The 25745-nt window shown below is 39.7% G+C and overlaps 1 protein-coding gene across 2 annotated transcripts in view; it reads right to left on the bottom strand.

The window, feature by feature from the left end:
- Positions 1–25745, bottom strand: part of LOC124556729 (5'-AMP-activated protein kinase catalytic subunit alpha-2) — a 156317-nt gene that overhangs the window by 35488 nt on the left and 95084 nt on the right. For both annotated transcript variants that reach the window (XM_047130727.1, XM_047130728.1), the window contains one exon: positions 5793–5988. In XM_047130727.1, coding sequence (XP_046986683.1) covers positions 5793–5988 — 196 coding nt within the window. The remainder of the gene's footprint in view (positions 1–5792; positions 5989–25745) is intronic.

Below are 25745 nucleotides of genomic sequence, written 5' to 3'. Positions count from 1 at the left end.
TTCTGTTAAAACCAACTGTGAAGAATAAAATGAACCAGCACATTGTTGTGTGTACACATTTTGTTTAAAAGTATGCATAAGGGGAAAGTATATATAAAGGAGAAACTATTTGCCTAACAGTTTTAATCTCTTGGTATCACAGTTAAAACTGACTGCAAGAAAGAAAATTAAACTGTACATTTTCACAGCACAGTGTTTTATTTCTCACAGTCAGTTTTAACAGAAAACCTGTACAACGCTGTTTAAAACAATATACAGCCCGTGTCTGTCTAATGTGTAGTCTATGTCTGTCTGCATATTTGTTTAAAATTTTGAAGTAAATCATTAAAGAACTTCTTGAGATTTTTGGTAGCAACATTGTACAATGCCTTGTCTTTGTACGAGGGTTGTTTTTTAAGTAAGGGCGGTTTTTATTTTTAAAAAAAGATACAAATACTTTTGTAAAAAAAACTTTTATTTTCTGATTCTACACACTTTTACCTATTTTTCTACATAGTTGCCTTGTTTATTTAAGCACTTGTCATACCGTACAACTAAGTTTTTAATTCCCTCTTCAAAGAATTCGGCCGCCTACTCCGACAGCCAATAGTTCACGGGCGCTTTCACTTCATCGTCAGTGTTGAAGCGCTGCCCACCAAGATGGTGTTTCAGGTACCGGAAAAGGTGAAAATCGCTAGGAGCAAGGTCGGCCCTGTATGGTGCATGGTCCAAAACTTCCCAGCCAAAAGAATCAATCAAATCCAGAGTCTTTTGAGAGGTGTGAGGCCTAGCGTTATCGTGCAGGAGCAAAACTCCTTTTGTCAGCATGCCGCGCCTTTTGTTTTGAATTGCTCTGCGGAGCTTCTTTAGAGTTGCACAGTAGGCATCTGAGTTGATTGTCGTTCCTCGTGGCATAAAGTCCACTAGCAAAACACCGCGCCGGTCCCAGAACACAGTTGCCATAATCTTGCGCTTTGACAGCGTCTGTTTGGCTTTCACCTTGACGGGTGAGGTTGTGTGTCGCCATTCCATCGATTGTCGTATGCTTTCGGTAGTGATATGGGATACCCATGTTTCATCTCCAGTGACAATTTGACTCAACATGTCATCCCCTTCTTCCTCGTAACGAATCAAAAAGTCCAATGAAGTGGCAAATCTCTTCCCTTTGTGGTCCTCTGTCCACCGAGAACACAGTTTCTTAAAGTTTAGGTTTTCAGACACAATTTTGTACAAAACCGATCTTGAAACTTGTGGAAATTCCAAAGAAAGAGTGGAAATTGTGAATCTTCTGTCCTCACGAATCTTTGTTTTGACTGCAGCCACCAAATCATCAGTGATCACAGAGGGCCGGCCTGAGCATTATTCGTCATGGATGTTTTGACGGCCATTTTTAAACTCTCTAACCCATTGACGCATTTTATCTTCACTCATTGCATTCAAGCCATAAACTTCTGTTAACTGATGATGAATTTCTGCAGCTGATAGGCTTCTCGCAGTCAAAAAACGTATCACTGACTGTATCCACACGCGGCGGGCGATTCAATAATCATAAACATTATAAAGTAGCACAGCGACGCATACACGTCAGCTACAGAGCTGCAACTTGCATCAGTGTGAACGGGAAGGATGCCGGCAAGTGGCGCGGTGGCTTGTTGTGGCGTCCGCACGAACTACGGCACTATACGCGCGAACGGCCCTTACTTAAAAAACAACCCTCATATACTAGTATAGATATATTTACATATACTGAAAAATACATAGGCTATGTCTGTCAAAATGGTTACTACAGTACTGTGTACAAATCTGAAGTAAATCGGTCAAGAATATTTTGAGATTTTTGCTATCAACAGTCATGGGGCAGCAATATGTATTTACAGATGGTGGTAATATCACGTACACAAGGTATGAAGGGGAAGTGCAGTGGCAGAACTGTCATTTGTTATCAAGTGATACATATGAAAAGGTTTCCGACATGATTATGGTCACACGACAGGAATTAAAATACTTTGAACACAGACTGGTAGTTGGAGATAGTCACATGGGACATACCATTTCAGAAATTGTTAGGGAATTCAATATTCTGAGATTCACAGTAGAGTGTGCCGAGAATACCAAATTTCAGGTGTCACCTCTCACCATGGACAATGCAGTGGCCGACAGCCTTCACTTAATGACGAAGACCAGCAGTGTTTACATAGAATTGTCAACGCTAACAGACAAGCAACACTGCGCGAAATAACCACAGAAATCAATATGTGACATACGACGAATGTATCTGTTAAGACAATGTGGTGAAATCTGACATTAATGGGCTATGGCAGCAGACAACCGATGCAAGTGCCTTTGCTGACAGCACATCACCTGCAGTGCATCTCCTGCACTCGTGATCATATTGGTTGGACTCGAAAACTGTGACCTGGTCAGAAGAGTCTCAATTTCAGTTGGTAAGAACAGATGGTAACACTTGAGTGTGGTGCAGATCTCGCAAATCCATGGACCCAAGTTGTCAACAAGGCAATATGGAAGCTGGTGGTGGCTCCATAATGGTACGGGCTGTGTTCACATGGAATAGACTGGGTATTCTGGTCAAAATGAATCAATCTTCAACTTGAAATGGTTAAGTTGAGCTACTTAGAGACGATTTTCAGCCATTCATGGACTTTTGTGTTGCCAAACAACAACGAAATTTTTATGAATGACAATGCATCATGTCACAGGGCCAAAATTGTTCACGATTGGTTCGAAGAACATTCTGGACAATTTGAGCTAATGATCTGGCTACCCGTATCAACTGACATGAATCCCATTGAACATTTATGGGACAATGTCCTTTGAGTAGGATTGAATCGTCTAGGGTGTGTCGGTAGTGTTGAACATTGTCAAGAACATAGTCCTGTTGCTCATCACACTGCACTGCAAACAGTTGCTTTCAACAGCGAAATGAGTGGGAATCAACGTCCCAAGGGAAAGGGTGGTTTCATTGATGCCTTTTATGCCACCCATGAGGGCTTTTTGTTTCAATTCTGAGCAACAGTGTGTGTGAAATGGCTTCCTCTGTCACCCATAATAAAAGAGTGTTATTTAAATGGGGTGTCACGGTTCTGAACTGCATTGCAGAGGCGGCAAAAGAAGGAGTGAAATGTGGGTAAGATGGGGTGCGATGGCCTTCCCATCGTGTGACACATTTACAATGGCATTGGGCAATACTGTGATAACTTCATTAACCCACCTTATACCACATATGAACTTCTAAGCTGCGGTCTATTTTCACATCTGCTGACACCTTGCTGTCTAAAATGTTGCTGAGCCCAAGGGTGATGTCACAGAGTGCAATACTCTTGCATTATTACAGAGGAAGGTTGCAGACGCCTTTGAGTCAAATTTCAAACTCACACATTGCATTGGGAGACAATAATGAGGTTTTGAAAAGTGATACTTTTATTTTTTTGCGCACTGTAGAACAGGAGGGGGAGATTAAGTTAGTGGTGCACGGTGCACCCTTCAACACACACCAAAGGAGACTTGCAAGTATGAATGTTGATGTAGATTGGATTAATTGCAGAAATTAAATGAAGGTTGGGGCTGTAATCAAGCAATAATGAATTTTTAGACCTGTCTTGCACATTAACTTAAATTTGTATTTTATCTTGTCTGTCCATTGAAAATCTCATGAAAATCCTTTCACATTGGGAACATCTGCACTATCATATTTTACAATGAACAGTTTTGTCTCTATCCAAAGATACACCATAAGGTTCTATGAATTAAGAAACTTTTGTGCAGGTCTGAATTTTTCATGGGAAAATATATAACTTTCCACTTCAAAGTATGAAACTATTTAAGAAAAATCAACAAATAACCAAGTTTGCTGAGGTAACTATATCAAATAAGCTGTTTTGTGAGGAGGGGGATAGGGGGTTGTTTTTATTAATTGTAGTCCGTATGTATTCTTTTTGTATTAATATAGCATTCATTATAGCTTCACCAATTTTTCAGTAAATAAACTTTGCTCCTCCATTGGCTAGCTCTCACATCAAGTTTTGTTCCCTCTTCCAGGGTTCAGCTTGTGGCTTGTTATCAAGCCACCATTGGCCCCATAGTTAACATTTGTGCTGACAGTGACGGTTCATGGTGTGGTCACATCTTGACTCAATACTAAAGTGGTGACATCAAGTGCATGTGCCACTCTTCTTAGTGTTTAGCTGTGGCCACCATGGACATGGCATTTTTGCAACACTCAAAGAGCAATTACACCACCACAAGCAGCAACAAAAGCTGCAGTAGTAGCAGATGCAGGAACTCCTCAAATGGAATGCTCTGCACTGAGGCCACACTGATAGCAGACAGGTTTTGGCAGGGAAGCTTTCAGGGAAGCTTTCCTCCCCACCACCCTCAACACTTTTTGTCAGTTTCAATGAGGCTACAGAAAGATGGTAGAATTATTTGCACCAGTTCTTGCTGCACTGTTAGGTAAGGTGTATCATTGATCCAGTTGATAAGGCTGCCTTGTTATTGTGCAGTAGCATGGGTTTATAAGAAATCATTCATAATTTTAAGATCTCTGCTCACCCTGAGAAACATGTATTTGATGAACTTGATAAGTTCCATATGCAGAATTTTGGTCATCAAACCTATGTGGTTGTGGCACAGTTATAGTTTAACCAGCACCACAACTGGCCCTAGCAGTCTTATACAGCTTGGATTGTTGATCTTCAAGGACACCTGTGCAAGTGTCATTTCGAGTGTCCCCTGTGTGCTACCTCATACGCAGACTCACTGATTATGGATGTGATCACCCCATTAACCCTGCCCCAGAGTAGGGCATTGGCTTTATCCGACACTTCTTTAGCTGAAGTTTCTGAGATTGCTGAATCACATGAACCTACAGCAGTGGCAAGGGATGTTCTTTCCAACAACATGGGGTCAGTTGCAGCACTGATCTGGTGGAAGGCTCTCAACTGCACCTGCATGCATGACCACTGCTGCCCCCTCCGCACCTTTCACCATCCTATCTTCAACCATTGACTGGAGCACCATTGGGGATTGCTCCCACGACTGCCAACATGGAGTCCATACTCCCATTTGCCAGTGGCTGAGTCCCTGTCAATAATGGCAGACCAACCATCACCCTAGCCTCTGCCTGCAATCCTCGGCCCTTCCAGAGGAGCTAGCTGCACCAGTGTTGCCCCCTTCAGTGGTTGATACACTGCAGCGAAATCTCTCACCCTCGCCAGTGTTGCGACAGTGGTCGCAGCAGAAGCCAGGCCAATTTCAGCCTTATGTGGCTCTTTCATCGGGGAGGAAGCACAATGATACAGAACAGTCACAGTTAGCAGTTCCTACGCTGATTTCAACAATTGTGCACCAGTACCTCACTTCATGCCGTGCTCCGTCTTCCGAATGCTAGTGACAATCATTCACATTGATCGAGTTTGCTTTTATCCCTGTGCTTTGTCTCTATGTGGTGTTCTGACTCTCTCCTCCCCCAAAGATTGACTTGCATGTCATGTTTCATTCCCTCTTCTGGGATTCAGTTCCTGGCTTGTTGTCGAGCCACCACCAACTCATACAGTTTACATGGTCGTGCCTTGTATGGATATTAGAATTAAAAGTCACCTTGGCTGGAAGCTTTGCAGGCATGTTTGTATATTTGTGAATCAACCATAATTCACTTTCACAGCTTCAGCAATACATTAGGTAGACCGTTTCAATGAGACCACAGAAATAAATCTCTGACGCTAATAAACTGACCCTAAAAGCAGCAATGAATAAATTTAAGATAAAAACTATCAAAAGTAAAGGCATAAAATTACCTGGTTTTGGTTCTTCTCCTGATGATAAGATCATGCTTTCACTATCTTCACTAGCTTCACTGCTAAGGCTTTTGAAGTCCAAAAGATAACTTTTATAATCAACTTGATATAGTTGCAGTGACATCTTAACATATTTTCCAGTTAGTTCATTCTTGTGTCGAACACGTACGTGGTAAGGATTAATAACTTTCCAATCCTGGAACAGTAAATTCAATTCATTTCATTTCAACTCACAGATTGCAGTAAATATTGTACTTACTGACAGTAGTAACAGGTTGATGAAGGAATCGTGGTCAATTCCAGACTGCAATAAAAACCAATAACAAAACCAACAGTAAGAGTTCTTATAAAAGTATGGCTATCCTTTCACATAAAACTGGAACAAGACTGTACAGAACTAGAGTAGTATGATCAGCCACACAAAAGAAGAGACATGGAAAGGGAAAGAATAATATGTTCACCTTAATATACTTCTGTGTGTGTGTGTGTGTGTGTGTGTGTGTGTGTGTGTGTGTGAGAGAGAGAGAGAGAGAGAGAGAGAGAGAGAGAGAGAGAGAGAGAGAGTGCATGTGCGTGCCCGCCAAGGCAAAAACAAATGGCTGATGCATGAAATAAATGTATAAAATTGGTTTAAACACCACTCTGCTTCACTATGCATAGTCCTATTGGAGGTGATATGCCCTTCCATTTCCTTTGAGATTTGAACTGACTTAGCCACCCAATTATAGGGGGACCAACAGTTTAATGTAGACTCTAAACCATGGAGCAACTCAGCGTTTTTCAGATTAACAAACACTGCCAGAGGTAAAGAAGTGATAATTAACAGATAATAATCACCGGACTGACTGAGGGCTGGACCCCAGCCCTTTGGATTCAGAGTCTGACACTTAACCACTGAGTCAAGATACGTTTCCAAAATAATATTGTTTATGCTATAAAATGGGATTGCATAAACCTGCACACAACAGGTCTGTAAGAGCTCAAAATAGCATACCAAACTAAATAGACGTTATGCCAAGTAGTACTGGGGCATGCAAGTATTCTTATGATTGTAGAGTATGCCCTGTACAATTCAGAAACAACTTAGAAGCAACAGTGTGGTGCACTGTCTTGCTGTACATGATCCGCCAGTAGGCCTCTAGGGGCCTATTAGGAGCAACGGAGTTAAGTTTTCATACATATACGTAAAACAATAAATCAAAGATTAGCATGAGAACCATTTCATTGCAGAAATCATACTGAAATGCATCTACAATGATAATAGAAATTTTGTGGCTGGACAACATGTATTACCTGTTTTTCAAAATCATCTTGCTGTTAGCCTATCCAAGCACACATCATGGCCCAACACAAATACTCAGTATCACATTATGTTCTCTCCTACACACTATACACATGCAAGCAGAGGCTCTCTGACCATGGAAATAACTATACTGCAAGGAAATGCAGGCGGAGCATGGTGGCTGGTTTATTCAACCATGATGTATACATGCAACAGACATGAAACATAGAATCAGATTTTTGCAAGTAATATAATTTATTACAAGAACTATGTTGATATGCATCTGAAGTGACAATTTTTCTGTGCCTTTGCAGTGGTCTTATTCTCAAGATGGGAGATTCTCTGTATAAAAGTGTTTAACATGTGTACAACATCAAGTGACACTGAGACTTGTGTTTGCCCAGCATTCATGCTTTTATACCATAATGGTATGTCATCTGCTTGTGAAAAGTAGAAAATTCCCATTTCAAGTCCTGGTTTGGTATCCTGTCTTCATTCATCCCATTATATGGCCAAAACCACATCATCTATTTTTGTTGGATGTCATCACAGATATCCCTAACCATTTTCATCCTTTGTTGCATTACATCATTTCTTATCCCATCCATTATAGTAATCTTGAGCTTCATGTTAAGTAATCCATCTCAGTGGCAGTCACTTTATTCTTATTTATTTTGCTGACATAACCTGCTCGATACAAAACTACACTCTGGACTATAGTCTTATATGTTCTATTCTTCATTGTTATTCTCATCTTTATGTTCCACAGAACAGAGTTAACTGCCCTTGTTACACCTCATTCTTTATTAAACCTACTCATGATTTCATCATTACTTATGCCTTGTTTATTAAATAGTACCCCAAGATATTTTGCCTTTACCACACCTACAATTACTTTTCCATCGGCCTCCAAATTATTTACTTCCTTCATTCCAAAGTCCATGTACTCACTGTTATAACTTCAAGTTGAACAAATATATTTCAAGGATGATGCAATACATGAAAGTCACAGATCAAGTAAACAGAGTAAGACATGTGTCACTTTAACAGTCAAATCATAACTGAGTCCGAGTCTAGTGGCCGCTGGCTGTCTGGCTGACCGCTTAGGTGGCGCTGCTGCTGCTGCATGGCTGGCAGACAGCGCCACATGTAGAGGACGTGCGTAACTGCGTGGCGGCACTTTGAAAGATCGGCGAGTCACAACACTCACATTTCTTCATATTCATCTTGGGGGGTAGCTTTATTGTATTGCTCTTCAAACTTTCTTATCATATACCTCAGATCATCTTCACATTCAGCTAGTACAATTTTGCCATCTGCAAAATCCAGGCTAAATACCTTGCTGTCCTCTACTGTCACTCCTCTAACCTGACATTTTCTATGACAAGTCTGCAGGATTGCTCCTAGATACAGCTTAAAGAGGTTCAGTGACAGCCCACATCCCTCCTGCAGACTCTTACTAACCTTGAATTCTTCTGTCCAACTACTCCCTATCCTTATTGTTGCTGTGTTATTTTCATACAATTTCATAACAGTCTTAGCAATCCTTGAACCAACTTTTCTCTCTTTCAACTATTTCAACAGTTTATTTGTGGGAACATTATTGCTGTATTCTGCTACTAAGCATGTGTGTGCGAGTGCGCCGAGCATAGTGTTGCCATGTATCTGTACTTAAGTCAATCGCAAACTGTATCGGCATGGGCCAGCCACTATTGGCTGCCTGTAGGAAGCGAGCACACAGCATGGTCTCTGCTGTGCTGTCTATTGGTAATTTGAGCCAATATATGCATGGAGTGCTGACTAATTCTCTGTATGTTTTTTTAGTTGGCACTGCTCACATCATTTGTTCTGTGCACCACTTATATTGCACCTACTGTATGATTCTTTTGTCTTGTTACATGTGGAGTCATGAGAGGTTTATTTCCATTATTGTTCAGAGCCCTACGTATAAAGCCACATTTGTGTTACATGGATCAGTTTCATGTATTACTTGGTTACTACAATTATCGTATGCTTTCTCTAGGTCAATTAATGCAACATGCATCTCCAGTCCATCCTTTGTGCATTTTTCACATATTAGTTTCACTGTGAAGGTTATGTCCATTACCGACCTTCCTGCTCAAAATCCTGCTCGCTCTCCTTGCTGCTTGTGGCTTGTTCCTTCCACTACCAAATCTTTCAGTATCTTCCAATACAGTCTTCCAACAAAAGGGATCACTGCCAATCCCCCATAATCATTTCCATGACTGTGTGTCCCTTTCTTATGCACCTGTCTTTTGTAACATGTTTTACATTCCAATGGGACATTGTCTTCATTCAGCACACTTTTAGACAGCCACCTTAACATCTCCAACAACTTTTGTGGATCAAACTTTGCCAGCTATGGATATATTGATCCATTCCTAGTGCCTTCTTCATCTTACAGCTCCTCACAGCCTGTTGAAGAAATTTTATATCAAAATGTCATAGCTCCTGCTGCATCCTCACCTCACATTTTCGGTGAAAATTCATGCCACTTTTCCTGGAATAAATCCTTAAAATACATTGTACGCTGATCATGACTAATATTATTATGACTTAACTTGTCACTGGTTACCACTGCCATTGACTTGCTTGTTGTCCATGCCTAAGCACTAAGGCAAAATTACCCTCTCTACATATTATCATCTTTTCCCTCACACCTTGTTTTTCATTTTTAACATTGCTCTTTTTACTTCTCTATTTAGTGTCCTATATCTATCTCTACTTTCACTAATATTCACAGTCAGGAAAGTCAAATAAGGTTCGTTTTTTCTTTTCAATCATCTCTGCTATTTCCAAATCCCAACAAACTGGTTTCATCTTCTCTTGATATTCTCCAAGGCCTTCTTTCGTTGTTTCATCTATGGCCTTCTACATACGCTCATATTTCACTTCTACTGTTCTCTCTGCGCTCTCCAATTTTCTCAGTGTGCTATCAAGTTCTACTTTGCCGTCAGACAGACATTTTATATCACTGGGTAAGAGAACAAAAATTTTTGTTGCAGCACTGTGCACCCCTTTTTGTGCTAAAGACAACTTTAATGTGGAGTACTGAATATCACTTTTCCATCTGGCATTGTAATTATGTACCTCTTGTTCCTTCTGAACTGTAGTGGATTATTTACAACAAATTTCACAAGGGAATAAATATACTGTGAAGCAGTAGTCAGAATGCCCAACTCCTTAAACAGATGTCTATGAGATGATCGTGGGTAAGCACCACGTATTATTCTTACAGCATGTTTTTACACAGTGAAGATTTTCTTTCTTAAAGATGAGTTACCCCAGAACATTATTCCATATGACATTATTGAATTAAAATAGGCAAAATATGTCAACTTACTGATTTGTCTCTCCCCAAGATTTGCAATGATTCTAAGCACAAATGTGGCTGAAATAAGTTGTTATAGTAGTTCCAAAATGTGGTTTTTTTTCCAATTTAAATTCTCACCAATATAGACTCTTAAGAATTTTTAAATTTTTCACCCTATTTATTATTTCCTCACAATGTGTTACACTTATCATTGGTATAGTACCTCTAGATGTGCAAAAATTAATATGTTGTCTTTCTAAAGTGAGGGCGAGACCATTTGCAGAAAACCAGTCAATGATACTTTTAAGATCTTTACCATTTCTCCTGTTTCTGTACATATGCTTGGATTGATTATGATAGTAGTGTCATTTGCAAAAAGAACTAATTCTGCTTGTTGTCCACTAGAAGAAATGTCATTTACATATTCCCAGCCAGAATTATGCCTCTGGACGATATTGCTTGTATTACTCAGTACGGCTTTCTACATTCTTTTGGTTAGATATAACATCATCCATTGGTTGGTTATACCATCAATCCAATAAAATGTCAATTTATGTAGGAGAATACTGTGATTCAAACAGTCAAATGCCTTACTGAGGTCACAGAAAATATCAACTGGTGCTATTTTATTATTTAATGCTTGTAAAATCTGGTTACTGAATGTGTAACTGGCATTCTCAGTAGAGCAACACTTCTGAAACCCAAACTGTGATTTGCTAAGGATACTATAGTTGTTAAGGTGAGATACTATTCTAGGATACACCATCTTATCAAAAATTTTGGAGAATGATGTCAGCAGTGAAACAGGTCGGTAGTTATTGACATCTCTCTTATCTTAGAGAGGCGTTTAACGACGACATACTTCAGTCTCTCTGGGAAAATGCCCTGAGTTAGTGATGCATACATATTTCAGATAAGCCTGGGCTTATTACATAGGAACTCTACTGGAAAAACCATGAAAACCAGATGAGCTCTTATTTTTGAGAGAGTGTATAATTTTCTTGATTTCAGAAGGAGAAGTTGGTCATATATTCATATAACTGAATTTTATGAAGGTTACATTTTCAACACACTGTTGTGATTTTGCTCTTGAACTTTTTATCCCTGTGCTTTCTACTATATTTAAGAAATGATTATCAAATGCATTTCCTACCAGTGACTCATCATTTATAGCCTTCCATTAAGTTCAACAGTGCTTTTGTCTTGTTATGTAGTGGGTTGTCCTGTCTCTCATTTCCCTACATTCCACTTAGCCTAGAGTCTGCTGTCGGAAGTACCAATTTCTGACATTATGTGCAGCTCCCTTGATTTTTTAATAACCTTTCTTCATAGTTTTGAGTAGTTTTTATAGTGTGCAACTACTGCAGGTTCCCTACTTGTTCTTGCCAAAAGATACATTTCCCTTTTCCTTTCACAAGATACTTTAATCCCTATAGTGATCCATGGTTTTTTAGTTGGCTGTTTAGTGTGCTTTCTGATTAGCTTATGCGGATAGCTATTTTCAAATAATAATATGAATTTATCAAACACACACACTTGCTATGAATGGGCAAACTCAGAAATATGATCCCAGTAACCTTTTATGCTGGATAAAGTTGTTGTTGTTGTTGTTGTTGCTATTAAAACTTACAATATAGCTGCCCAACTGGGAAAGGGAACTATGGCAGAAACTAGCGCCTGGAATGTCGTTATTGAGTAAATAGATTAGCCAGCCACCCTGCAGCATACTAAAATTTCCAGCCTAAAAACTTGGGTTGGAGTCCACACATACACAAAATTGCACCAAATTCAACTTCTTGACAGTTGAAATATAGGACAAACCCTATTTAAATTTATACTATGCTCTCATAAAAATATAAAGCCCACTTCATTAAATGGTAATATGTATACTACAGAAAGTGCAAAGAGTCACATGTAAATGATGATTCGCACTGGACACCAATAGTGCTTCCAATTACATAATGGAAAATGGTGGTGTCTACACACCAGATACAATGTGAACATCACATCATGCTTCACAGTCCAGTACTGAATGGAGAAAGTGAAGTGATTAAAAGAAACCAGTATTGCAAAACACTGGAATATAGTGTCAAATCAAGAAACTAGTAATGATTCTAGAATTAAATGATGACTAAAGCAAAATTTATATTGGATGTTACTGGTAAAGGACATGTGGTAAATTCTACACACTGCTGGAAGCTGAATGCTAAAGCAGTTTTAATACGAAAAGCTTGCACCTATTTACATTTTCATTTATGTACAGGGTAGACTTTTTCTTTGCCCATGTATTGCAAAACCTAAAAGTTTTTCACAGTCATACATTGCCTCTTTTTTGGAAAAATACTGAGTCTTAATGCAACCTCTGTAATGTTTCATGACAACAAAGCAAGCAATAAAACAGAAATGAAGAAGACGCAAAAGTCCAGAATCCACTACTATAGCATGGAGGCACTCAGTGCATACCGATTAACTTCAGATGTTAACAGACAAACATCAAAATGGCTAAACTTTCTTCGAGAGAATCCTTGATAAGGTTCAATAACATTACATTTTGTCAGCAGTTAGTGTGAATGTTTCCACTTGAAATACACTGTGTTATGTAGTAAAGTGGTGTTCCATGATGTCATGTCCATTGTAAATAGACCTCAAGTGGGTACGTCCTATATAAAGCTGAGTGAGAAAGACCTCATACCATGTTTGTGACAAGGAGGAGGAACCCCATAGTTGGACAGTAGAATTCGAGTTCTGCAATTTGTTGCCCCTTGCATCAAGTCACTTTTCCTTACAATGGCACATGACAGTGAGTTTAGAACCTGTAGGCCAATTTCAAATTCTTCAACTCTGTCATCCTTACAGGTCTCACTGGCTGCTATATCAGCTTGCTCATTTCCCTTTAACCACATGTGCTTCAATATCTAGTAGCATACAACCTGCTTCCACTGCTGTTATAGCAGAAAAATGGTGTACTATATATTTGGGATCATTTTCTCTGTGGAAACATTTGTTAAAAGGCCTGGAGAGCACTAACGGCATTGGAGCAGAAGAGAAACTTCTTCCTTAGGTCTCACCTCATCTGCTTTAGTGCTGTAACAATCATGTACAGTCAAGAAAATAAAAGTGTTTGCACTGTGCCTTCGAGGGGAACAACCACATAAAACAAACATAGGAAAAGCAGATGTGACACTCAGATTTATGGGAAGAATCTTTAGCAAATGTAACATGTCCACTAAGGAAGTGGCTTACAAGGTGCTCGTTTGACCATTTCTTGAGTACTGTTCATCAACCTGGGACCATTACCAGGTAGCACCGATAGAAGGGGGGGAGAGAGAGAGAGAGAGAGAGAGAGAGAGAGAGAGAGAGAGAGAGAGAGAGAGAGAGAGGATCCAATAAAGAGCAGCACACATGATCATTTATTCAGCGGGAGAGGAATACAGACTTGCTCAACAAACTCCAATGGAGGACACTACAAGAGAGGCAGTGAGCATCACAGAGAGATTTACTATTGAAATTTCGAGGGACCACTTTCTGGGAAGAGTTGGACATCATATTATTGATTCCTCCCACAAATGTCTGACAAAATGACCACAATCTTGAAAGTCTCTTCGGGTTTGCTGCCAGATCCTAAAATCAACTTGACTCAACATTTTGGTGATCTAACTGGTTGCCATCTTCAGGAGAATGCTGCTTCTGCTGATGAGTCCTGCTAAGAACTGATGCCAGGCTGCAAATCGACTTGCGCATTTGATGGCTGTTTTTAAGGAAAGTGGATACTCCGAGAAGCAGATTCATTGGGCTATGGAGTTTGGACCATCTCTGGAGGTGCATGAAGAGGAACATAGATCAGTACATTAAGAGTGTGTTCCGTCCACTTTCTAGGATTGGGGCACTACTCGGCTCTGTTAAAGATGATTTGGGGCTTAGGAAACCCAGTGTATAAAAAATTCTGTGTCAGTGTGGGAAGGCTTACATTGGCCATTTGATTCACACAGTTCATGACAGGAGTGTGGAACATCACCATCATACGAGGCTACAACAGCTGGAAAAATCTGCAGTAGCAGAATACTGCTTAAATGAGGGACACAGTGTGAAATTTGATGAAACTGTGATAGTTGCCAACATTTCCAGTTTTTGGAACAGTGTCTATAAAGAGGTGATTGAAATTAGGTTGGCGAATAATTTAATCAACAGAGACAATGGGTTTCCTCTTAGCAAGACGTGGAATCCTGTATATCTCGCATCAAAATTGAACATTCTTCGGTGCGATATACTGTTGCCAGCAGTGTTCTACTAAGGGCAGCGCCACCTCCCTGTCTTGGAGGGCAGCAACCATGATGGGTGGCGCATGCACCGTCTACTGAACAGTGGCCTATATAGGACATTGATATGCAGCCTGGCATCAGTTCTCAGTGGGACTCATCAGCACAAGCAGCATTCTCCTGAAGATGGCGACCAGTTGGATTGCCAAAACATCGAGTCAAGTTGATTTTAGGATACGGCAGCAAACTCAAAGAGACTTTCAAGACTTATTACACCAGGAAAGCCTACTAGTCACAAAATGACCACAATGACAAAATTCTTGAATGGAAAAGGGAACGGATAATCAGTTAGTGGTACCAAAAGTACCCTCTGCTGCACACTGTCAGGTGGATTGTGCAATACTGATGTAGATGTGAATGGAAATGGCTAAGTCCCACATCAGGCACTCTCAGTGTGTAATCATGTCGCACACTGTTGCAACACTTTCTCCCCATTAATGCCCATGCTGGGCTATAGCTACACCAGCCACACAAGCAACTCTGTACACCAGCATGCCACAGACATTTTATGCGCTGAGTTAAGGCTCATTAGCTGTGTATGTGGGGACCAATGCCAGAGGCTCCCTCCATTGGCCCCCAGTGTGAGTCTGCAACACAGGTTGCAAGTGCCAACTCAAAACTAGCACCACCAATGCCAATGATATCTACACTTTCCTATATTTAGGACAATGCGAACCTTCAGGATCAGGCCATGCTGTGCCTTTAACTGTTAGCTACCTTGCAGCCCTCAAGATTTGGACACATTGTTATGCGATCGACTTTGTATTGCTCCCGGGTGTTGTTGTATGTTGTTATAAGTTGTACCATTCTGTGATGCATCAAATAAACAAATTCAAAAGCCAGTTTTCACTTGTACTGTGTGCAACAATATACTTTTTTTTAAATTATGCACTCAAATGCAAGTGTCAAGCTCAACATACTACTTTTGCCTTTTTATTTGGGAACACTAAAATTCACTACCATTCTCAATTCCAAAAATAATCAAGTCCAAATTAAGTTCTCAAGAGGAGAGCTTTGTCTGTGGATAAAACTATTCACAGAAGTAGCAGAGAGAACAGGAAAGCAGGTGCAGCAGAAAAAAAAGTCCTTAAGATGCAATCAGGGTATGAGACAGTAAATGCTTAACTCATAAAATTTGGTCCTTAAGTAAACTTACAATTATGCTGGGAAGAATAAGTTCAATGATTTGATGTGATCGGTCTGAATAAGACATTCAAATTACATCAGAAAATGTTTATTATATCAGGTTGGATGTGTATAATGATACGAAAGAGATAAGCAGGTACGAAATTTGCACGACTTTCCAATTCACAGGATAAGCACTGAATACAGTTTCAAAGGAAACAAAACTCAATAATTTTGGTGATCTGTGAGTTTGCAAATAAAATGAGACAGCTAGGTTCTGACTAAAATAAGTGCTCAGTTCTGTTGGGAAGTATCAGAACTTAGTTCTCATAGTACCTGAGGTGTACGGCGGTGACAATAAGACATTATGGGGCTGGAGATTGTTGAATTTCAAGTTTTTTGAGTGTTTGAACTTGTAGGGCTTTAATATGTGAAGCTGAGTAACTATTGAAACAATATTCATGTGATTATATTCTTCACAAAGTACCCTTTCATTTGATACAATGAATCGTCCTTCAAACCACGTAGCTTAACTAGCTTCAAACCACACAGCCTAACTATGAGGCTAACTTTCTACTGCTTATGCCTAATATACAATACCATGGGTATCCTAATACTCTGCAATATCTCATATTAGCACACGCTATCTCATATTGGGGTAACCTCACCTTGCCACCCTGGTAGCTGGATTCAGACCCATGTTTTTACTAAGTGGTTTGAAAATTTTGTGAACTTTGTGAAGCCATCTGGTAATGTTCCTGTTGTGCTACTACTTGATGGGCATTATATCACATTTGTATGACAAAGCCAACAGCCTTGCCACAGTGCTGACAACTGTTCCCATCAGACGACCAAAGTGAAGTACTGTCGAGCTGGGCTAGCACTTGGATGGGTGACCATCCGGTCTGCTGAGCACTGTTGGTAAGCGGGGTGCACTCAACCCTTGTGAGGCAAACTAACCCTCGTGGGGCAAACTGAGGAGCTACCTGATTGAGAATTAGTGGCTCCAGTCTCAGAAACTGGCATACGGCCAGGAGAGCAGTGTGCTGACCACATGCCCCTCCACATCTGCATCCGCATCCAGTGACGCCTGTGGGCTGAGGGTGACACGGCAGCTGGTCGGTACCATTGGGCCTTCATGGCCTGTTTGGGAAGAGTTAAGTTAAGTTAAGTTATGACAGACAAAACAAGAGAAAACCATGTCCACATCATCTGCTTAGAACCACATTCCCAGCATAAAATGCAGCCCCTTGTGTGAAATTTATGGGACCATTTAAAACACCTTATCCCAAGAAATAGAAACCTGATGGGAAAATAATTCATTTCAAGTAGTAGCCTTATATTTTATTACAAGGTTATTTGGAGTGGTCTACTTGAGAGTAGTAACAATGGGAAATGTTATAAACAGACTCTGAAAACTGGGACTCTTCCCATGTAATGGGCATGTACTTAGAGACAATGACTTTGCAATACATCAGAAGTTTGACACACGAGATGTAAACAGAGTATATGTGGGCCCAAATGGTATATGGCCAGCTCTCAAAATCAGCAAGGCACATCAAGAGTCACCTCTGATCTAGCAGACTCAGCATGTTCTGAATCTGTTAAGTAACTAATGTTGTTCCCATACTGGTAACATTTGAAACAATTCAAAGATAACAAAAGCTATGGCAGAATCAAAGAGAACAGAAGCCAAAGTTTTTATACTTGAAAGAGAGCAAGAGAAAAAACACAGGAAACATAATCTTCCAATTGTTCGGAGTCATACAAATTTAACTGAGGACAATGCTATCCTTCTGCTCCTGAAGAACGTTAATGTGAAAAAGAACTTTTGTATGCCCTGAATGCACCTATTTACCAAAATAAATGCTAAAAATGTTGGAGATGTGGTAAGGAAGAAAATACTATTATGTTATAAGTTAAAATGTTCTTGTATTGGTTGATACTATGTAGAAGAAGGTGTAATTAGATGAATGACGAACACTAACTTCACTTAATGAAGGTTTACTCAGCACTTGCACATACAAGAGTGCGGAGTGAACTGCCTCCAGCCAGAACACACATGGTATATATACAGTTACAGAACATTCCAGTACGATGATTCTTAACATTTGTGGATACTTCTAAAATGTACTCGAACGGAATATAGAAATTAAAATTTTACAGTTCAGTGGAGTTTTGAACTCATGACCCTCCATGCAACAGTCTAGTATCATAACCACTACCCCCGATGACTGTACTACTCAGCTTCTTCTGCGACAATATTAAGCGTTTTCTCTGACTGTATCTCATTAGGACAACTTTTCAATTCAAACTGACCTTTTTCCCAAATTTAATTGTATTAGTTGTTTAGTAGTACAAATTCAGTAAATAAAATCTTAAGTACAATGATTTCATGTAGATTTCAGATTAACATACAGTTATATCAATTGTTGTAATATAAAGTGGAGTACTGGAAGCAAGCGAACTTTCACATCAGGGATGAGACTAGTATGAGGTCGACCCACCACTGGCATTACGTGTAATACCGGCCTCACCTGAAGAAGTATGGAGGTGGTCAGCCTCTGTAAATACACTGATAGCAAGAAATATCGCAACACCAAAAAATAATTAACATAGAGCAATGAAATTTTAGGAATATATTTGTTTAGATAACATATTTAACTGATTAACATTGTGAGACCACAGATTAACGTAAGCGTGAGATAAGCCATTGCAAATGTGAAATGCTGGTACATTAATAACAGGTGTAATCACCAGAATGTTGAATGCAATAATGCAAATGTGTATGAATTGTGTTGTTTAGGTGTTGGATGTCACTTTGTGCAATGAAGGTCCATGCCTGTTGCACTTGGTTGGTCAATATTGGGATGATTAATGCTGTTCGTGGATTACGTTAGAATTGTCATTCAATGATGTCCCATATATGCTCAATTGGAGACAGATCTGGGGTCGAGCAGGCCAAGTCAACATATCAACACTCCGTAGAGCATGTTGGGTTACAACAGAGGTATATGCATGAGTGTTATCCTATTGGAAAAAACCCACTGGAATGCTGTTCATGAATGGCAGCACAACAGGTTTAATCGGCAGATGGACATACAAATTTGCAGTCAGGGCACATGGGATAACCATGAGTGTGCTCCTGCTGTCATACAAAATCGCACCCCACACCATAACTCCAGGTCTATGTCCAGTGCGTTTAGCACGCAGACAGGTTGGTTGCAAGCCCTCAACTGACCTCCTCCTAACCAACACACAGCCATTACTGGCACGGACACAGAACCATCTTTAATCAGAAAACACAACAGACCCCACTCTGCCCCCCCCCCCCCCTCCCAAATGAGCTTTCGCTTGACAGCACTGAACTTGCAAATGGTGGTGGTTTGGGGTCAGTGGAACGCATGCTACAAGGCTTCTGGCTTGGAGTTGTCCTTGAAGTAACCAATTTGTAGCAGTTCGTTGTGTCATTGTGGTGCCAACTGCTACAGATGGAGTACAATGCACCAGAGACATACACCGAACACGGTGGTCTTACCTCTTGGTAGTGCCTCGTAGCCATCCGGAGCCCCATCTTCTTGCGACCATACATTCTCATGACCACCGCTGCCAGCAATTATGTACAGTGGCTACATTCCTGCCAAGTCTTTTTTAAGTATCACAGATGGAACAAACAGTTTCTCGTAGCCCTATTACATGACTTCATTCAAAGTCAGTGAGGTGTTGATAATGGCGTGTTTGTCGTTCTAAAGGCATTCTTGACTAACATAAACTCACCATTTCTAAGCTCAAAGGTAACTCATGCTCATGATCATTACTGCGTGTATTTAAAACAAAACTGATTTGGATCCTCATAATGGCACTATTAGTGCTACTCTTATGCGACTGGTGTGAAATATGAATAGAGAACATCTTTCACATATAGAAACAAGCCCACCAACTTTCATTTTGTCACACAACTCCTTGTTGGTGTTGCAATTTTTTTTTTAAATTTAATTTAATTTTTTTTTTTTTTTTAATTTTCCTGTCAATGTGTTCTCATTGTCCATGAGACATGAAGTGTCATATGTATCCAACACTGGATCCCACAGTTGGTCATGTATGATAGGGGTGAGTTGGTTGGTTTGAGGATTAAAGGGACCAGACTGCTACGGTCATCGGTCCCATAGGGGTGAGTGTTGGCTAGTTTAAGTTCATATGACACTTCATTTTGGCCCATAAATTTTCAATGGGATTCAAGTCTGGCACTTAAACAGGATGGTCAATCAGGATGACATCAGCCTTTTGCAAAAACCATTGCTGAATGATCTGATTTGTGTGATCCAGTAAGTGGTCATACTGGAACTGGAATCACTCCACTGAGATAATACATCCTCACACTCGGCACCACAGTATGTTTCATGATGTGCATATACTGATCCGTGGTAAGTTGACCACAAATTCGATCAAGTAACACTGCCTCAGGGCGGGGGGGAAGAGGGAATAAAATGACTAGTAGTGGTACCTGCGGCCGGGCACCACGCGTTGGCTTGCTGTGTATGTATGTAGATGCACAAGCAGATATACAAAACTGCTCTTATTGTTTATTCAAGGCAGTAGCATCTTGCCATTTCAAACAGATAAATGTGTTATAATGTATAAATAAAAGAATATGTGGTAATTATGTGCACTCACAGATAATCATAACTGTGATACCTCCACCTGGGACCTCCTTTGCTGACTCACACTGCCAGTGGCCATGGAGAAAGCCAGCCAAACCCCATGCGGTGAGTGCCCAAGAAGTGGACACCGGTGCCATTCTACAAACACACAGGGGGTAGCCAGGTGGATGCCCTCACCTCGCTTAAGAATGGACACACTGCAAAGAGTCTAGCAGACAATGAGAAGCGTGTCGAAAACTAATGGACCCCTGTAGTCATTAGGATAGAACATCAAGAGTTCACACATGAAAGCATGAGTGTTCTTCTGGCTTAGCAGCAGACATTTTATCCGCTATAGAAAGCAAGATTGTGTTAACGATTACAGCACCACACAGGCACTGAAAGGAGTGTACACAAAGCATGAAGAATTTGCACAGAGAGGCTTGTGAAAGATGTCAGCCTTCTTAAAAAGATGTTCTCTGTACAGTAAGGATGTTCCTTCTAACTCACATTGCCAACAGACTCTGAACGAAGCCATGCAGCACGAGTCTGTCCAGGACTCACGTAGAGAAAGAAGTGTTGTACAGATGCTCTCACAATAACTTCAGAATGCAGAAAAACATCAGAAGAATGTGCCAACCGTGCTGGTGAAATCGTGAGAAAGACACCAATTCCTGAGTCACACACTGGCCCATGCAAGATAAGAAGTGTCCACCCTGCACTGAGAGGAGTGGGCACATAACAGAACAGTCATCGGGCAGCATTGCAAGTTGAGTCTGCCAATGACAATGCTGTGAGAGGAGAAAATTTCAAGGAACCTTTGAGCTGAGAGAGGGATGAGGAGTGAAGAGGAAAGTCAGTGAGGCAGTGCAGAAGCAAGAGGACATGATATCTCTTCCATCCATTGCCAACATCCACCTTCCGACACTGTGATATCGCTGCTTTGGCCATGCAACCCACAACGGACAGACAAGCTGTGCCTGGGCCTCACCGGAACGCTGCGACTGAGATGAGAGCATTCAACTCAGACTGCACAGCTCTGAGACTAAGCATCATACTGACACAGCACCTTCTGCCAACAGCACGACACAACAAATGATCTAAAATAATGGTGAGATGATTCATCTATCCTTCCCTGCTTCCCCTCAATAACTGCGTCGTGTCCATGCCCAGTCAAATCGGCCCTGAGATTTGTAATTTTGTTCTGTTCTGTGTAAATGGTGCTGAAAAAAATACCTTTTTTTTTTCATGTTCTCATCATCTACGCAATCTGTTCCATTTATCACAACCTCTTAATCTCATAACCTTTTGTGTTTGGTTTCATTTAATTGCTGACATCAATTAATTGTTGGCTCCCAGTGTGGGGAGATCTCATTTGTAATTTTCATGTTATGTGATATCAGAAGCAATTTCCTGAGTTCACTACAGTATATAAAATCATTACAATAACAAAGGAACAAATACACTGCTAAAAGTGTGTTACATGTAGTGCTGCTGCTATTGCCATTCCGGCAAACTGTACACAATCAAAGGTACCCGAGCTTATCGAGACATGTAAACAATCTTGTTTTGTTGACTGTACAACTCTGTACACAGTAAAGGTATCTGGAAAGTAGAGCTTGAAAACCTGATCAGAAAAAACTACTGAGCAACCTTTGGGGTCTTCCTGTCCTGACATTTCTGTATGCACAATGATGAGACTGTAGTGCTCATCTAAGTTACTACAAAGATCCAAAAATCACATATGGAATGCTTTCTTTTCTAAAATTAGGCAAATTTAAAACAATTCTGGGGTCTTAAGAAGTCAAGGTATTGATTTAGTCCAACCTTGCTCCAAACATTAATATCTGCCTCAACTGTTTCCAAATAGTGGCTTTTTGGAAGGATCTGAAATGGCCTCATTGCTAATGGATGATAACTGAAGTCCCTCCATGGGTTGTTAGTTATGGTATGGTATGGTATGGCACGATACAGTATACATACACGTGAGCTATGGAATGTATTATGTATTATATATTGCTTGTTGCAGCATGAGTAGTTGCTGTGTGTTGTGAAATGGCAGTGTAGCAGGCTTGGTGCAGAGGCTGGTAATAAGTCTACTTCTCAACACCCATGTAGCCTAACTAATTCCAACATTGAGTAGCTGCTGCATGGTGTGAAATGGCACTGTGCCTGCCTTGGTACAAAGCCTGGGAATAAGATTACTTCTAAATACCCCTGTAGCCAAACTAATTCCTATATTGTGGACTATATCCAATAGCTTTAAGTATGATAATCTGATGGATCCATACACAGCATGCAATCATAATCAAGCCAGGGCCACACAGAAGCTGTACAAAATTGGAGCATACAGGCTTGATCTCCTCCCTCTACTCATTGTGCAACATATTTTTAAGATATTACATGTTCTGATGCATTGAATTCTAAAGTACATCGGATTTTGCAGCCACATAAACTTCTGATCAAAAGTGTTGTTCGAAACCTCACTGATGTTAGCATAAAATGAGGCCTCACCATTAAAAGTCAGGAAGATTAAAGCAAGGCACGCGCACGCACGCATGCATACGCACGCATGCACGCATGCGCACACACCCACCCACCCACCCACACACACACACACACACACACACACACACACACACACACACACACACAGAGAGAGAGAGAGAGAGAGAGAGAGAGAGAGAGAGAGAGAGAGAGAGAGAGGGGAGTGGGGGGACTGAAGTCCCATGCCCTGTTCAGTAAACATTCCATAGAGAAGGAATATCTTTGAAACAATGATATATAAAAATGTTTCTCGTATGAAAGCTGATATGTAAATAATGTTCTTGAAAACTGTATAATCAAATTTTGTAATAATTTGAAATTTTGCAAGATATCCCACCTCCATTGCTTAACTCTGAAATATGAAGACTTCTGTTACAACATAGATAAAAGAAGCTTTCCAGCTACATACATCCATGAGCAATAAAGCTGCTTTCTGAACTACCATTTTTGGGAAATAAGCAGTACACGATGTGCTGTCAAAGTATTTGCAACATATCTAATTAAAATATCTAACCATTCAATATTGGTCTAATTATTTATTTTATTTATATTTGTTTTGTGTTTTAAGTTGATATTTTATGTTTTACATTCGTTCTTTTTCAAACTACCATTTCACATATATGTATTTTGTTAATTGAAAATAATAAGTAACTCATTATCATGATACAAAATTATGATAATAATGATAATCCATAAGTAAATACTTAAAACACAATGTTTTCCCACACCATGTACATAAAATAACTGAAATTTCTCCACATAATATACTTGATGGAGAACATGACATAAAACAAAATTCACTAGGATTTCAAACTGTCATGGGCGATTCTTTAAATATTCTGATTTATTTCAGTACAATGGTAAGTCTTGGGAAAAAGAATTGATTACGTATTAGCGACTGCAGCTTAATTATATTGTTTCTCAGGTGGAAACTGACATCAAAATCATTCAACAGAACTAGAACTTCTCATGAAGTTCTTCCAACATCAAAAGCTGTATATATCTCACAACTGTGCACCTGTGCCATTGAGCCCTTTGGGATCACCAGACGAACAAGTTTCTTGTCCTCAGGTACGATGCTCTATACAGTTCTTTCACACTGACAGCCCTAAGAATTTAACAATAATAAGATTTTTTCTGTCACTGGGAAAGAAAACATCTTTCAAATATCTTTCAAGCTGGTTGGACATTTGTTTATCAGATTTCAATGCTGTCACAGGGACATTTGGGGCTTCAAAAAGAATTCTTGAATTCTTGGTCTGAACTCATCATTAGTGTCTTTTAAAACTATGAGAAGGTGAGTTGCCAGAGGGAAAAAATTGTTTTGACTATCATATTTGACGGCAAGAAACTTGTTCATCTGGTGATCTCACAGGACTCAATATTACATGTACAGACGTGGTACGTATACAGCTTTCAATGTTAGAAACACCTTACAAAAAGTCTTTCAGATCTAATACTGTTGAATGATGGTGGTGGTGGTTAGTGTTTAATGTCCCGTCGACAACGAGGTCATTAGAGACGGAGCGCAAGCTCAGGTTAGGGAAGGAGTGGGAAGGAAATCGGCCGTGCCCTTTCAAAGGAGCCATCCCGGCATTTGCCTGAAACGATTTAGGGAAATCACGGAAAACCTAAATCAGGACGGCTGGAGACGGGATTGAACCGTCGTCCTCCCGAATGCGACTGTTGAATGATTTTGATGTCAATCTCCATTTGAGAAACAATATAAAGAAGCTGCAGTACTAGTACATAACCACTTCTTTTTGCCTAGGCTTACCAATGTACTGAAATATGCCTCCCACAAATCAGAATATTTAGAAGAGCATTTATGACAATTTGAAATCCTGGAGAATTTTGTTTAACATTGTGTTCTCCATCCTCTGTATTACGTGAAGAAATTCCATTTGTTTTATGTGCATAGTGCAGGACAATGTTATGTGCTAAGCATTTATCTATAGATTATCATTACTGTAATTAGTTTGTATCATAATAATGAGTTACTTATTATTTTCAACTTATCATTACTGTAATTATTTTGTATCATAATAATGAGTTACTTATTATTTTCAACTAACACAATACACTTATGTGAAATAGTAATCTGATGAAGAATGAATGTAAAATAACTATATAAAACATAAAATAAATATAAATAAAATACATGACTGGACTAACAATGAATGTTTAGATACTTTAATTAGGTATGCTGAAAATACTCTAAAAGCACACTGTGTACAGCTTAGTTTCCAAAAATTGTATTTCAGACACAGCTTTATTACACATGGACATATGTAGCTCAAAAGCTTCTTTTATATATGTTGTAAAAAAGTTTTAATTTTTCAAACTTAATTAATGGCAGTGGGGTATTTTGCAAAATTTCAAATTATTACAAAATTCGAGTATACAGTTTTCAAGAACATTAATTACATATCAACTTTTATATGAGAAATATTTTATATATATATTTTCATTTGAAAGATATTCCCTCCAAATCCAATATGCCAAATTATCTTTCTGGGTGTATTTCACCCCTTAAAAGTGAAATTGGGCAAGAATAAAATAATTAATACTACTACTACTACTACTACTAATAATAATAATAATAATAAATACATAAAACTAAAGAAATATGTATTGCATTATTTCACCCACCAAGTTTCATCAGAATTTTTTGTGACTTGCCGATCTTTCAAAGTGCCGCCACGCAGT

The sequence above is a fragment of the Schistocerca americana genome, chromosome X (genome assembly GCF_021461395.2).
Source record: "Schistocerca americana isolate TAMUIC-IGC-003095 chromosome X, iqSchAmer2.1, whole genome shotgun sequence".
Lineage (NCBI taxonomy): Eukaryota > Metazoa > Arthropoda > Insecta > Orthoptera > Acrididae > Schistocerca > Schistocerca americana.
Note: the sequence above shows the minus strand (reverse complement) of the source record. Positions and strands in the feature narration are given on the sequence as shown.